The 13017-nt window shown below is 33.6% G+C and overlaps 1 protein-coding gene across 2 annotated transcripts; it reads right to left on the bottom strand.

Annotated features, from left to right (window-relative positions):
- Nucleotides 1-947: 947 nt before the first annotated feature.
- On the bottom strand, nt 948-7179 carry LOC142633508 (anoctamin-like protein At1g73020). 2 transcript variants are annotated; one of them, XM_075807749.1, is made up of 16 exons: nt 6986-7179; nt 6255-6324; nt 5976-6091; nt 5447-5573; nt 5268-5368; nt 5091-5182; nt 4868-4972; nt 4486-4755; nt 3664-3796; nt 3458-3571; nt 3299-3366; nt 3050-3180; nt 2377-2459; nt 2149-2256; nt 1653-1811; nt 948-1513 (listed from the first exon to the last, which is right to left on the bottom strand). In XM_075807749.1, the coding sequence occupies exons 1-16, from the start codon at nt 7157-7159 to the stop codon at nt 1370-1372; spliced, it is 1995 nt and encodes a 664-aa protein (XP_075663864.1). In that variant the 5' UTR covers nt 7160-7179; the 3' UTR covers nt 948-1369. The 2 variants fall into 2 exon arrangements, 1 of the variants encoding a protein (XP_075663864.1); XR_012843927.1 differs by lacking the exon at nt 948-1513 and having other exon boundaries at nt 1678-1811; nt 2358-2459.
- Nucleotides 7180-13017: the final 5838 nt, after the last annotated feature.

Below are 13017 nucleotides of genomic sequence, written 5' to 3'. Positions count from 1 at the left end.
TGCAGGAAAGGATTTTGTTTTTCGTCTGTTTGGGTTCAAGAGAGGATATAAAGGGATTGGGAGCTATTCTTCCAGTTATATTGCCTGTTCATTGAAATGGTTTTTGGTTTTTACACTAACTACCAAGGTTGAAATCTTCACTACCCAAGAAGGCCCAAAAATTCAAGTTGTGAGCAAAACCAAAACCTAAAGATCCCATGGTTTTTGTTGGCTATCAAAGTTCAAAAATTGAAGTTTTGTTCTTGAAGTGTGAATATGAACAATATGGTGATTCCAACAATAAGTACTCATCGTAAGCGGGTAATAAGTGGTGCGAGATATCCAAAATCAAAAAAGAGGGAAAATAAAGAGGAGAAATCAAACTTGAATTAAAAAAATGAACGGATATCCAAAATCAAGTGGACCGGGTTAGTCAGGGTTGAAATTCTGCTATGCCTGAAATCAAGAGGCAGCATATTACATGCAGAACAGTGGCATTTCTTTTGTACAATTCCATCATAGAAAAAAGACCATGAACAAAGTTACATCACCATCGTTGCACCACAGCTATAGCGGGTGGCAACTCAACTACAGCAAATTGTACAAATATTGATTTTGTCAAATTCATTTCATAACATAAATAACATCTAAGAATTTGGAGACTAAGGTTTGTGGTTATTGTTGTATCATAATAAACATAACATGCTTTTGAATAAACTTTCTTGTGAAGCATTGTTTGGATCTAGATAATGTACAATAGAATAAAAAAAGAAACGAACCCATTTGGTGTTGTGCTTGTTTGTAGTGAGTCAAATTGGCATGGAAGATTGGATTTGCCACAGTAACTAGGAGCACCAACAAACCTGATGTAAATATTTATCATAACTTTTCTACCTTGTTTTTTGTAATGTTTTTTTATTTATTTTTTAATGGGGTCAATTATAATACAGATAACAACAAACATGATGTTTATATTTATCAAAACTTTTCTCATTGGTTTTTGTAATGTTTTTTTTTTTTTTTTTTTTTTTCAATTATAATACAGATAACTGTAAAAAAAAAAAAGAAAAAAAAGAAAAAAGAAAAAAAAGGGGAATATTTTCTAAGGCTCTGCTTAGAAAGATCACATCTTGCTTTAATCCTCCTCATAAATGAAGCATGCATTCTAGAAATCCCTATGCAAAATTTTCCTAAAAGAAAACTACTATCCACCAAAGTGTAGAACAAGATTGAGCCAAATGTACAAGAATTCTCTACATGGATAAACAAGCATGACTCTACAGTCAGACCTCAAAACTTTGATCAGCTCCAAAGAACTATTACAGGAAAAAATCTCTCGTTCCTTTTCTTCTTTTGTGCCATAAATGCAGTGGAGATGAAATTGAGAAGGTCACAAGTCATTCTTCTCACTCCTCTCTTTTACCTCACCAAACATCCTTCTGCCACCAGAAATGGTTCTCAAGAGCTGTTTCGAACACACATCCTGCGCCCGCGTGGCATTTTTCACACGATTGGCTCTTACCCACGCAGGTTCCTGCCAGAAAACAAAGTTCCATGACCTTTAGTTTATTAATACCCAAAAATCTTAATTCAAATTATAGTATTATACATATTCTACATAAGGAAGAGAAATGGATATGGAAAAGAAGATACTTTACAAAAGAGAGAGTCACCTCAGGAACAAAGCGGGAGAATCCAAACTTAATCAACAGGAGGATATGTTCAATGACCAAAATTATTGCAAGTCCAGGCTCTAGGCTCCATTTCCCCTCGTGATCATATAACCATACTAGAAATGCGCAGTTGGTGCATATTGACATTACTATCAGGAACTGAAAATTGAAGAGACATACTAAAATCAGTTGGGTATTGATGGAGTACATAGAAAACCATCTTTAGATTTGCATCTCTAGTGTGGAGTTTTGAAAGAATGGGGGAAGTTTTAGGAACAGTGAACAGACAAATCAATGATTTCTGCTTTGTGAATTTGAAAAAGTTTGTATGAACTATGAATGTGCGATTTTTCAGTCCATCATAGTGTTACATCTACATGATCAAACCCATCTATTTTGTGTTGCCCTAGTATTTTAAATGTAGAAATAAGCGTAGATGTTTTTCTTCCAAGAGTATTCATGATAAAATAGTTCTCACATCCAGATAATTAAGTACCTGAAAAATGTTTAGCCAAGCACCAATCGTCGTGGCAGCACGAGGGACAGGCCTTTTTAACATGGCAAGCAGCTTTAGTGCATCTGTTCTAATTTCTGTAATGTTGTTCTGCAAATTGTGGAACTTCATCATTCACTTTACTTTGAATCAAAACAAACTCAAGAATAAAATAAAATATAAGGGAAAAAAAAAAAAAATGGTGGAAGTACCACAAAAAGCATTATATACCAAAGTAGCAAAGGCAAATGCGAGGGGGAATGCACAAGCAAACATCATGATCATTCCAAACTGTAAAGCCAGCTCCAAACAGTCTGCAGGTGAATCTTGATAATCAGTCAAAATGGAAATATGATGAGAGCATCATGATTGATTTAAAAAACAAGGAAGAAAACCTTTCCAGTTCCAATTTCTGTGTCTACAGAACACATTGAGTTCTTCAGTTCAAATTAACAAGCTAACATTATCACTGGAACTTTAGAGAAAGAGAAAGACCAAAATATCTAGTACAAATTAATGAAGTAAGTTGATGCAAACCTCACATGAAGCATAAATGTCCATTTGGGAATTGCTTATTTGCATATTGTTTATCAAAAGATATAGTTTTTGGTAACTTTTATGTTAAATGTGTTACAAAAAGTTAAAAGCTAGATTATTTGCGAAAAAGCTGAGACATAGAGCCAAACTCAAGACTTTTTCAACAATTCCCAAATGCACACTAAGTTTCATGCATATAATTCCAATCCAATTTGACAATTCTAACTCAACCAAGACATCTCTCCAAAACAGTTTATAAAAATGATATTTATAGTACTTTGAGAAACAAAAAAAATGCATATAATTGAATATATTCGGCAGTATAAATGAATCTGGTATTACAGCATAAATTTATTTGGCATATTACCATCAAACAGCCCATCTTCAAGCTCCTCACCAATGCTTGCTGTGTAAGAAGGTTTCAGGTACTCTTTCTCTACTCTTGAAGAAAACTGGATCTTCCCTGTTGATGATCCTTTTTCACGTCTTTTCTTCTTTCTTGACAATGGAACCATGCATCAACCCATGTTCAGGTAACACAAAAAAAAAGGTAAAATTAAGCATGCCCCCAAACGACTAAGTTGTCAAGACATGACAGCAGACAGAAGAAACTTACCGGACTCCGTATTTTTTGTAGCTGTACTTAAGATAGGGTAAAGAGTTTTCCAACAAGTTCTCCAAAACCTGGATAACATTTCCAGTTCTAAAGCATATCAAGCCAAGCAGCAGTGAAATCTAAATTAAAAGAATCCAAACAAAAAAGGATCTACTTCACCTCAGATATAAGAAGACGCTGAATCAAGACTTGGCGGAGAGTCAAAAAATTGCGGTGCAAGAGAGCATGATAGAAAACTCCAATATATGTCTGCATGAAATAAAGACCAAAGACCTGCAAGAGCAATTATGGTCTTGAAAAGCAGTAAATCTCCCATAAAGGGGCAAGAAAAGCCACAAGGGATGTATGAAAATTCTAGTCAATACCTTGTAGACCAAGCTGTCAGCCCTTTTTTCTGCAGTTTCATTGTTTTCATACTCAATGAGCTTAACCGATATCTTACCACCAATCCGTGTAAAATGCTGAATAGCAAACAGATAAACAGCTGTCAGCCCAAACCTGAAAAGAAAAATTAAAAAAGTGTCATCTTCATTAACAAATCCAAGAAGAAATTTATACAACATAAAAAAAAAATTGGAAAAAGAGGGTTTTAGCATGAAAAGTTGGGGAAGGTCACTTAATATATATATATATATATATATATATATATATTTCCAAATGCCCATCCCTTCATGTAAAAAGCCTAAACCTGGACAACGGAAATAGATTTTGACATGATAGCAACAGATAAGCATCTGAGTCTGTATGACAAGGAATTGGCTGGTGGCTAGGGTTGTGGACCTCACCTTGATAAACCTTCTAAACCTTCATCTTTCTTATGCCAAAAGAAGTCTGGAGGTTTAAAAAAATCAATGGAGAAAGACTGGACTTGAAGAAAGGAATATTATGGATAGAATCTTATAATACTCAAAAGGAAGGTTCATGGAGGTGGTTTGTGGTAGCATCATCATCTTACTCGGACAACAGAAGTAGAAAACAGATATAACTTATATTAAATTGACTTAAGAGAACACATGATGAAGGTATAAAGAGAGCCAATAAGATAGACATTTGGAGGGTTGAGTAGAAGAGAACTTGAGATCACACATTCTTGCTGTTGCCAATAAATTATCAACATAATTTCATTCATTAAGAAACATTATATTAAGGGGGAAAAAAACCTAAATGAAAATAACTGGGACTCTTACTTCATAACATCAGAGCCAATAACCTCGTAAAGATGAGCATATGCCAACTCAAATGGCAGCTGAAGGAATATAATACTCATGATAACTATAGCATCATTTCTGAATCTTAGGAGATGTCCAAACCACTCATTTCTTTGGTACACTTCTTTCTCGTTTGTTTTATCAGCCCCCCATTTTCTTAATGCTTTTACAGGTGACTGTAAGGAACCCCACTCCATGCACAGAAGTTTATATCCTGGCTCCACTCCAACTGAATAACTGATTTGCCATCTATAAAAGCAAAACCAAGACAGAATGACATGAAGTATACCGATGTATAATTGACAAAACACAGGAGGAAACTAGGAAGAAGAATCTAACATTCAGTATATAATTGACTCACTTGGCCAAAAGGGCGGAGTTTTTACGTTTCCAGAACTGGGAAAACATTACAGCCCATAATATTATGCCTATAAAGAAAATAGGGAGCACCAATAACTGCAATGACCTGGAAAAGGCATTTTAGGAAGCAACTTATTTATTTATAAGCAATATTGTACCAGATTCTCAAATAGACAAAAAAACATTAACAGCCTGCAGGCACATTAAGTGGTAGTGTAGCCAACCCAAAATCAATCAACTGCACGGTGATAGCAAATGCAGCCGGGAAGAACATCCATCGTGTATACATTCCAAGGAAAGCAAAATAGATTGCAATCTGCAAAGTATTAATTCCTTGTTATAACTTGGCAAAGACATTATTAGAAAACTGACAAAAGAACTATAAATAAAGCTATAGTTACCTTTGCCCCAAAATATGAATAAATCTCATCGATTGGTTGGTCTGTAATGTCCCACCAGTTCAGTGCCCAATTCTTAAGGAGTTTCTTCCTCTTCATTTCATCTATCAACCAAAAGTCATCTTACTTTAAAATTCAGACGGAACCAGAACCACAATATTTTTGTGATAAGTTAATCATACCATGCAAAGGAAAGACTTGTTTTATGAAATCCACTGATTTTAATTTTTGAACTAAATTTTCATCAACTTCCCAACAGAACTCTTGTCCATCATACTTTAAAGTTACAGCTGACTTGCTCTTGTTCACCTGTAAATTTCAGTCTGTATATCAGCTTTACTAATAAATCATGTTCAAACTACATGTTGGGAAAATAACGTTTATATATCATATACAAGGTCATAATATCAACTATTAGAGCCATCAGTGTACTGTGGCAATATGAAACCAATTTATGCCAAATTCTAAAAAGAAGTATAAAGACATATATGCTGGTTGATTGTGGTGTAGGAAATACTTCCATTCAGTGGATGTAAGGTAAATTTATATTTAGTGAATTAATATTCATTTAAAAAAAAATCATTGAAATATTGATTGCCTTCATATAGAATACTATATTTGCTTAATAGTAGAAGCAAAAAATGTAGGAAAAAAAGGGAGGGGGTGGATATCATGATAAAGAATGATATGAGTTTGGAAAAAATGACTCACAATCCCATATATTAAGTGATTGTAGCAATGAAAACGCTCAAACCAACTGAACAATGAACCATCAGGCTGTCTCACAAAAGCATCAGCCTCCTCCAATTCAAATTGTAGATCCATACCTGAGATTGAGTAAAGCAAATTATATTTTCTAGTAAGATAAAATGCATACTTAAAAAAAAAAAAATGAAAATCAAAGAGCTCTAGTACTCATAAGAGAGGACAAATGAAACATGTCAAATCAGATAGGGAAAAAAAGTCATCTAGAAACTGCATTATCATTACCAATATGGGTCCTTTTCTTTAATTTTAACTCAGCAGCAGCCCTCCCCAAAGTCTCCAAAGGTGCTGCCAGCTGAAACAATTAAGATTGATAAAATCAGCAGCTCAACTTAGCAAAGAGTTAAGTTTAAATTACTTAAGGTTCAGGTTAGCCAGAAGGGATGTATGGTGCAACAATGTAGAATGAAATATTGCCAAATTGCATAAATTTTCTATATGTCAACATAAACTAAAACATCAGAAACAACATTTTCTCACCCTTTTCCTCTCTCTCTTAGAGGGACATCACGGTCCTAAATTATAAATTAATCTGCTCCTGAGGGTTTAAAGAGCATGCCAGTATATCCTCATCAGAATAATCAATAGAACAAATTAATACCACGAAATCGATTCCACAGCATTTACCTACCCTATTTTCTAATACATCACAGTGAAGAAACACCTAAAATGCATATAGAACGTGCATACACATAAGATTAAATGCACACAACGCCTCAAATGCTGGCATGTACATACATACATACACAAACATGAGGATTCATACGGAAATCAAAATAATTTAGCTTCCTAGTAAGCCACATCCATGAACCACAAAGGAAAGAAGATTCTTGAGCTTTACCAAAAGATTCAACAAAATTACACAATGTAATTGGTATGTGCCAGAACATGGCATAAAAAATCACTAATTAACAAAGATTGTAGGAGAGCTAAGGGGACAAAGTAGAAGATAAAACCTTGATGAACTCATCAGCAACACCTTGGACTCTCTCAACAATCAAACCAACCTTCGTGAACTCATCAACAAGAACCTCCCCACAGTTACAATCCTCATTTTCTTCCTCCACATTCCTCTTTGTAACCACCACCGCTATTTCAAAAGCAGTTTGCTCCTCCTCGATTCTATTCATTTCCAGTCCCACCCACCCACCCACTCCAACCCCAAAAGCAACCCAAAAAAAAAATGTAAAACAAAACACCAAATCTTCTTCAACAACTCAAACAGGCAAAAGGGTCTCCAAAATTAGTAACAAATGGCTCTCAAATCAACCAAAGATTTGATTTTTCTTGTTGGAATGGCTGAAATAGCCAAATGGGTCTATTTCTTTTTGATCAAAGGGATACTTTACCAACCAAAAGGCATGGCTCTCCTACTAAAATGACTCAAACACCGAAATGGGTCTAGGAATCCAATTCAAAAAAAAAAAAAAAAAAAAAAGGAAAAAGAAAAAGAAAGAAAAGGCAAATGGGTCTCTCTATTGGGGATCAAAAAGGCTGGTTACCAAGTAGCAAACTTACCTAACAGAGAAGTTTTTTTTCAAAACGGCAAGTTGGGTTATTGATAAAACCAGCAACACCGTTACAAATACGGACAGAAAAAGAGAGAACTCATGAGAAGTACATTGTTAACACAGGTGTCTGAGGAATCGAGAATTTGGGAGTAACACATGGGAAAACAATAAAGGGAGAGGACACGTGGGTTTGGGGTTTGTTTCTGCCTAATTATCGGAGCAAATCACCTGCCATGCATTGATATGCAATCCTTTAGCATAAATAATAAGATGTTCGTTTTAATGGGTGTTTTAATGTTTTTAAAGCAATCTTTAATAAATTATTTTAAAAAATTTTTGATATGGGGAAAAAATATATAAAGTCCTAAAAAAATTACCATTTTTTTTATAATTTTTTTAAAAAAATATTTATTAATTTAATGTTCTCAGCCATCTGTTAATTTTTTCCGGATGAGATTGAAATAACAACAAATAAAATAATTATAAAAAAACTAGTTCATCTCCAATTAAGTAAGTTTTTATTTTGAGGACCAGTTAAGAAAATTAGGTTTCAAATCCTAAATAATTTGGATAAAAATGCATTATTTTTAATTGGACATGGCTTGAGTTTCTAGCAAATATATTGGTGTTTTGAGTATGAAACAAGAATACTTGTGTAAATTTTGTCACATGTTTATATCATGTTGAGCCACTAAATCAGAGTCTTGTCCATTTATAATCTCATTGTTTGTACAAATTCATTTAACATTTTGACAAATTTTATGTGTTTGGGGTTTATTAAAATTTTTTTTTTGGTTTATATTGTTTGTAAATAATTTGGATAAAAACTCAAGGGTAAAATTGCAAATTACGCCACTAAAGTTTGGGGGTGATTGGATTTTACACCCTGAAATTTTAGAATTTGAATTTTATCTCCTGAAGCTTCGGGTGTTTAGATTTTACACCTTGAAATTTCAGAACTTGGATTTTATCCCCTAAAGTTTAGGGTTGTTTGGATTTTACACCCCTAAATTCTAAAACTTTAGGATGTAAAATCTAAACACTTCCAAAATATAGGGGTAAAATTCTAATTCTGAAACGTCAGGGTATAAAATCCAAACATCACCAAACTTCAGGGAGTAAAATCTAAATTCTGAAATTTCAGAGTGTAAAATCCAATCACCCCTAAACTTTAAGGGTGTAATTTACAATTGACCCAAAACTCAATTATATCTTTAAAAAGTTGAGGTTCAAACAATTTTCAACTAACTAAAAATGCGTTTTTTTTATTTTTTTTTAAAGCTAACACTTTCACTTTAAGAGACATTTGGAGTAATTTGTTTGGCTGAAAGTCAACAAAAATGAATTATTCCTATAAAATTAGATTTTTCTTTAAAAATGTGCCAAAATAAATAAGATAAAAAGTTAAAATAAGTAAAATAATTCAAACTCAAATTTTAATATATATAAGTATGTTTTTATTCTAACTCATGTTTATTCCTCTTTTAAGCAATTTGCAGATTTGGAGGAATGTTTTAGGAATCAAAGACTCCAACCAATACTTCCCCCCCCCCCCCCCCCCCCCTTTTTTTAAGTCAAAACAATTAAAAAGATGAAGGAATAATGCGGCACACTAAAACCGTCTAAAACTATTGTGTTTTTATTTTTATTTTTATTTTATTTTTATTTTTAATATTAATTGTTTTGCACGATGCTGGCGTTGAAATGGAGTGGCGTTGAAATGGAGCTACGCTGATAATCCGTGGGCCCGCATCAGAATGTAATTTGGAGTATTTATTTTGGCGCCCACACGGTTTAAAACTTGCGAGTTGGTATTGGTTTTAATACAATATTCTTATAGTATTCACATCCAGTAAGTAAATAATATCGAATCTTAAAAATTACTTTATTTATCATACAATATCATTTTACAATATACCTAAGATTTCAACTTTTATTTTACTATACAATACATTACAATAATATAAATTATACAATAAAATAGTACCACACTTTCTGTCATTTCCTTTCTCTCTCACAACCACACCACCATCAACGACAAAGGCATCACCGCACCAAAACCCACCATCATAGCAAAACCAATCCCCAAATAACCGATCCCCAACTGTAACCGATCCCCAAATAAAACCCAAAAACCACCTACCACTACCATCACCACGATGAACAATCCCCTACCTCCACCACCATGAACCCACAGTGAAACATTGACCCCAATATCCATCATTCTCAACCTTTTCAACTCCACAAGCATGACTAGGATAAAGCATTCTTGCTAATATCAAGCTTTGCTAGAAACCCACACAACAACTCGCCGATCTCCATCGGAAGAAACTCACACAACTCGCCGATTTTCGCCACCAAAAACTCAAATAACTCGCCGATCTCCACCGCCAGAAACCCATAACAACTCACCGATCTAGAAACCTAGTAACCCACAACAACTCGTCGATCATTGCCACACCGATATCCACCTAAATCAAGCAGATCTTGCCATAAGAAATACTCAGAAAAATGCCATCATTGCCGTGAGAGAGGGACTGAAGGAGATCCAGTGGCTGCTCGTCTCGAACATCGGAGCATGCTTCAGCTAGCAGCAAGTCAGAAAGTGAGAGGAGGAGATGAGAAAACAGAGATGAAGAAAGAGAGAGTTGAGAAAGAAAGGAGACCATCTCAGCCCAGAGAAAGAGAAGATAGAGGAGAGAGAGAATAAAAGTGATTAAAAAGCAAGATACAATAGTTCTACGGTGCCATCTTACATTTATGATGACACTGTAGCACAATTGCAAGATTTTGCATGATTGGGTAATACAGTGTTTTGAGGTTTTGATGCTATATATTACTAACACACAACATTTACAAGAACTAATGTGAATGCTCTTACCAATTTCTTTAAGGAAAATGCTAAAATTAGTATAAATTTTATAGTTAAAAGGAAAGTGACAAAAATTAGTACCATACATATAGTAAAATTTAAATTTACGCAACATATATTAGTAATAACTTTTTTAGTAATTCGATAATTATAATAGAAATAAGGATTTGGATCCTTTTAATCCTTTCCATTATAGAGGTACTAATAGAGTATAGACTAGGTCTGTTTGATTCAAACTTTTCACTTGTTGGTTTAAAACTCTCATTTTGACATAATAAATAAATTAATAAAAAATAATGTGTAAAATTGTGGGACTATTAATAACAAAGTATTAGAAAGTTAACTAATAGTTTTAAAATTGTAGTTTGAAACTATCGATATTATTGAGTTATAGTTGGTTTAAAAGTCTCTATATATATGAAAAGTAGTTAATATTTAGTTTAAAACTCTTTAGTTTGTTGAGGAGTGGTCAGTTTAAAACTCTTAATTTCACATAATAAATAAATAAATAAATGATTAGTAAGATTGTAAGACTACCAAAATTTTCTGAATTTACTTAGAAATAGAGATCATTCGTGAGATTAGTTTTTGGTTTAAAAATCACGGCATACAATTCAGAAACCTTAAACCTTTTCCTCGTGAGTCTGACAAACAATTTTGAAGGAAGGTTATGGAGCAAGAAGTAGAAGTTAATGATGGTGTAGATGCGGTAGTTGACGCTCGTATATCTGCATTGCCAGGAGTTGTTCTTCAACACATCCTTACATTCCTCCCCACCAAACAAGTTGTTCAATCTACCCTATTGTCCAAGAGTTGGAAACACGTATGGAATACATTCCCAATTTTGATATTTGATCAAAACTACTTTGAATCAAACTGGGGTTGTTCCGAAAGCAAGAGAAAGTGTCACTTATGTAACTTTGTGGACAATACAAAGTCATCGAAGGTAGAGAGTACGTATAAACAACTTTACACTCATTACCAATTCTTGAACACTGACGGAAACAGATGTCTCGTGTTAGCCGTTGGATTAGCTTTGTGCTCGAGTGCGATGTGGAAGAGCTGGATCTTAACTTTGGATGGTTTGGTCAGATGTGTTATCGTTTGCCTCACAGTGTTTTGGTTGGAAAATCAATAACTGTGTTGACATTGCTTGGCTGTAGGTTGGAGTCAACTTTTGGTGCTATAAACTTACCATCTTTGAAAAAACTCTCTTTATTGTGTGTTTATGCAGATGATCAAATCATTCAAAATTTACTTACTGGGTGTCCTGTCATAGAATACATGAAATTTGATCGATGTTCTGGGTTTGAGTGTATAAAATTGTCCAATATTCCTAATCTCTTGGCAATTAAGGTACATTGGAATTCAACAGTTAGGAACTTGAGTTGGATTATTCCAACTCAAGCCTTTATCATGCATCTGTAGATCAGATTCTACAATCTGAGCTCAACCTGCTTCCTTACAAAAATTTGTAAGAGTTACGTATTCGATTGTCAGAAATAACCCAGAAATGGCTATATGAACATCTTTCTGGACTTCCACTCCTTGAGCACTTAATACTATTAGGCTGCTATGATTGGGAAAGAATAGAGATTTCAAGCCATCGTCTCAAAATATTGGAACTATGGCAATGCGAAAGTGCGGTTGCAATCAAGATTGATGCTCCTAAATTATATAGACTCTCTTATATGGGTGGTTATATAAAATCCATTTCCTCATGATGCTTTAGCTTTATCTCATGCTATCTATGATTTTCCAAGAGAGATGGCTTTTTCTGCTCCTTCAGATGTGGACAAGATTGAGTTCCTCTCAAAGCTGAGTAATTCAACATTATTGAAATTGATAATTGAATCGGCCAAGGTATTCATAGATTTATTTATTTATTTTAATTATTTGCTTATTGATATCTCCCATTCCTTTTTCTTTCTTGTTTTTGTTATTTTTATATATCAAACTCTAATATGTTTGTTTCTTTAATTTCTTGATGAAGAATGTGATTATCCCAAAAGAATTGAGAGAAACCCTACCATCACCATCATATAATGTCAAGCATTTAAAGCTATCAATATCTCTATCTATATTAAGAAATGAAATCGGTGAACTTCTAGATAGCTTGCTTTGGATTTCTCCTCTTCCAGACATTTATCAATGGAATTCAGCAACAACTCAATACCCGATTTTGACCACATATCTCTCAAGGTATTGCATTTATTTATTTAAATTTGCTCCGTTGTTTGATTAGTGCTTTCATTCTTCTAACAAATTTAGTATTATATATAAAAAAAAACCATTCCTATCTTAAAAAAATAAATATAATTATAAAAAACCATTGTTTTTATATGTTTTGCATCCCCTATTAGATAAGGCTATTTTTGATGAGATGGATATGCTACTTATTACTTGTTAGTTACAAGTAAAAATGATTTTTGGTGTAGTTCATAGTTTTGGGGACATTCTGGGGTGAAGGAGAAATCCTCCAATAATATCTATATTTATATATTTTTTTTAAAAATGATTTTGTTACTTTCCTTGTAAGATAGGTGCCGCTCCACAAAATGTATATATATATACTTGCAAAATTATTTTTAAAGAAAAATATTAA

Source organism: Castanea sativa, chromosome 5 (genome assembly GCF_040712315.1).
Source record: "Castanea sativa cultivar Marrone di Chiusa Pesio chromosome 5, ASM4071231v1".
NCBI classification, from domain to species: Eukaryota; Viridiplantae; Streptophyta; class Magnoliopsida; order Fagales; family Fagaceae; genus Castanea; species Castanea sativa.
This window is presented reverse-complemented; position numbering and strand designations above follow the sequence as displayed.

Bases quoted from the DNA above. Each gene is read 5' to 3' on its own strand.
- LOC142633508 (XM_075807749.1), bottom strand. From the start codon at position 7,159: ATGAATAGAATCGAGGAGGAGCAAACTGCTTTTGAAATAGCGGTGGTG. The intron at 5,369-5,446 runs GTATGATTAACT...TTTGGTTGATAG, and splicing joins ACAAGTCTTTCCTTTGCATG to ATGAAATGAAGAGGAAGAAA. The intron at 3,572-3,663 runs GTATTGACTAGA...TTGCTCTTGCAG, and splicing joins CTGACAGCTTGGTCTACAAG to GTCTTTGGTCTTTATTTCAT.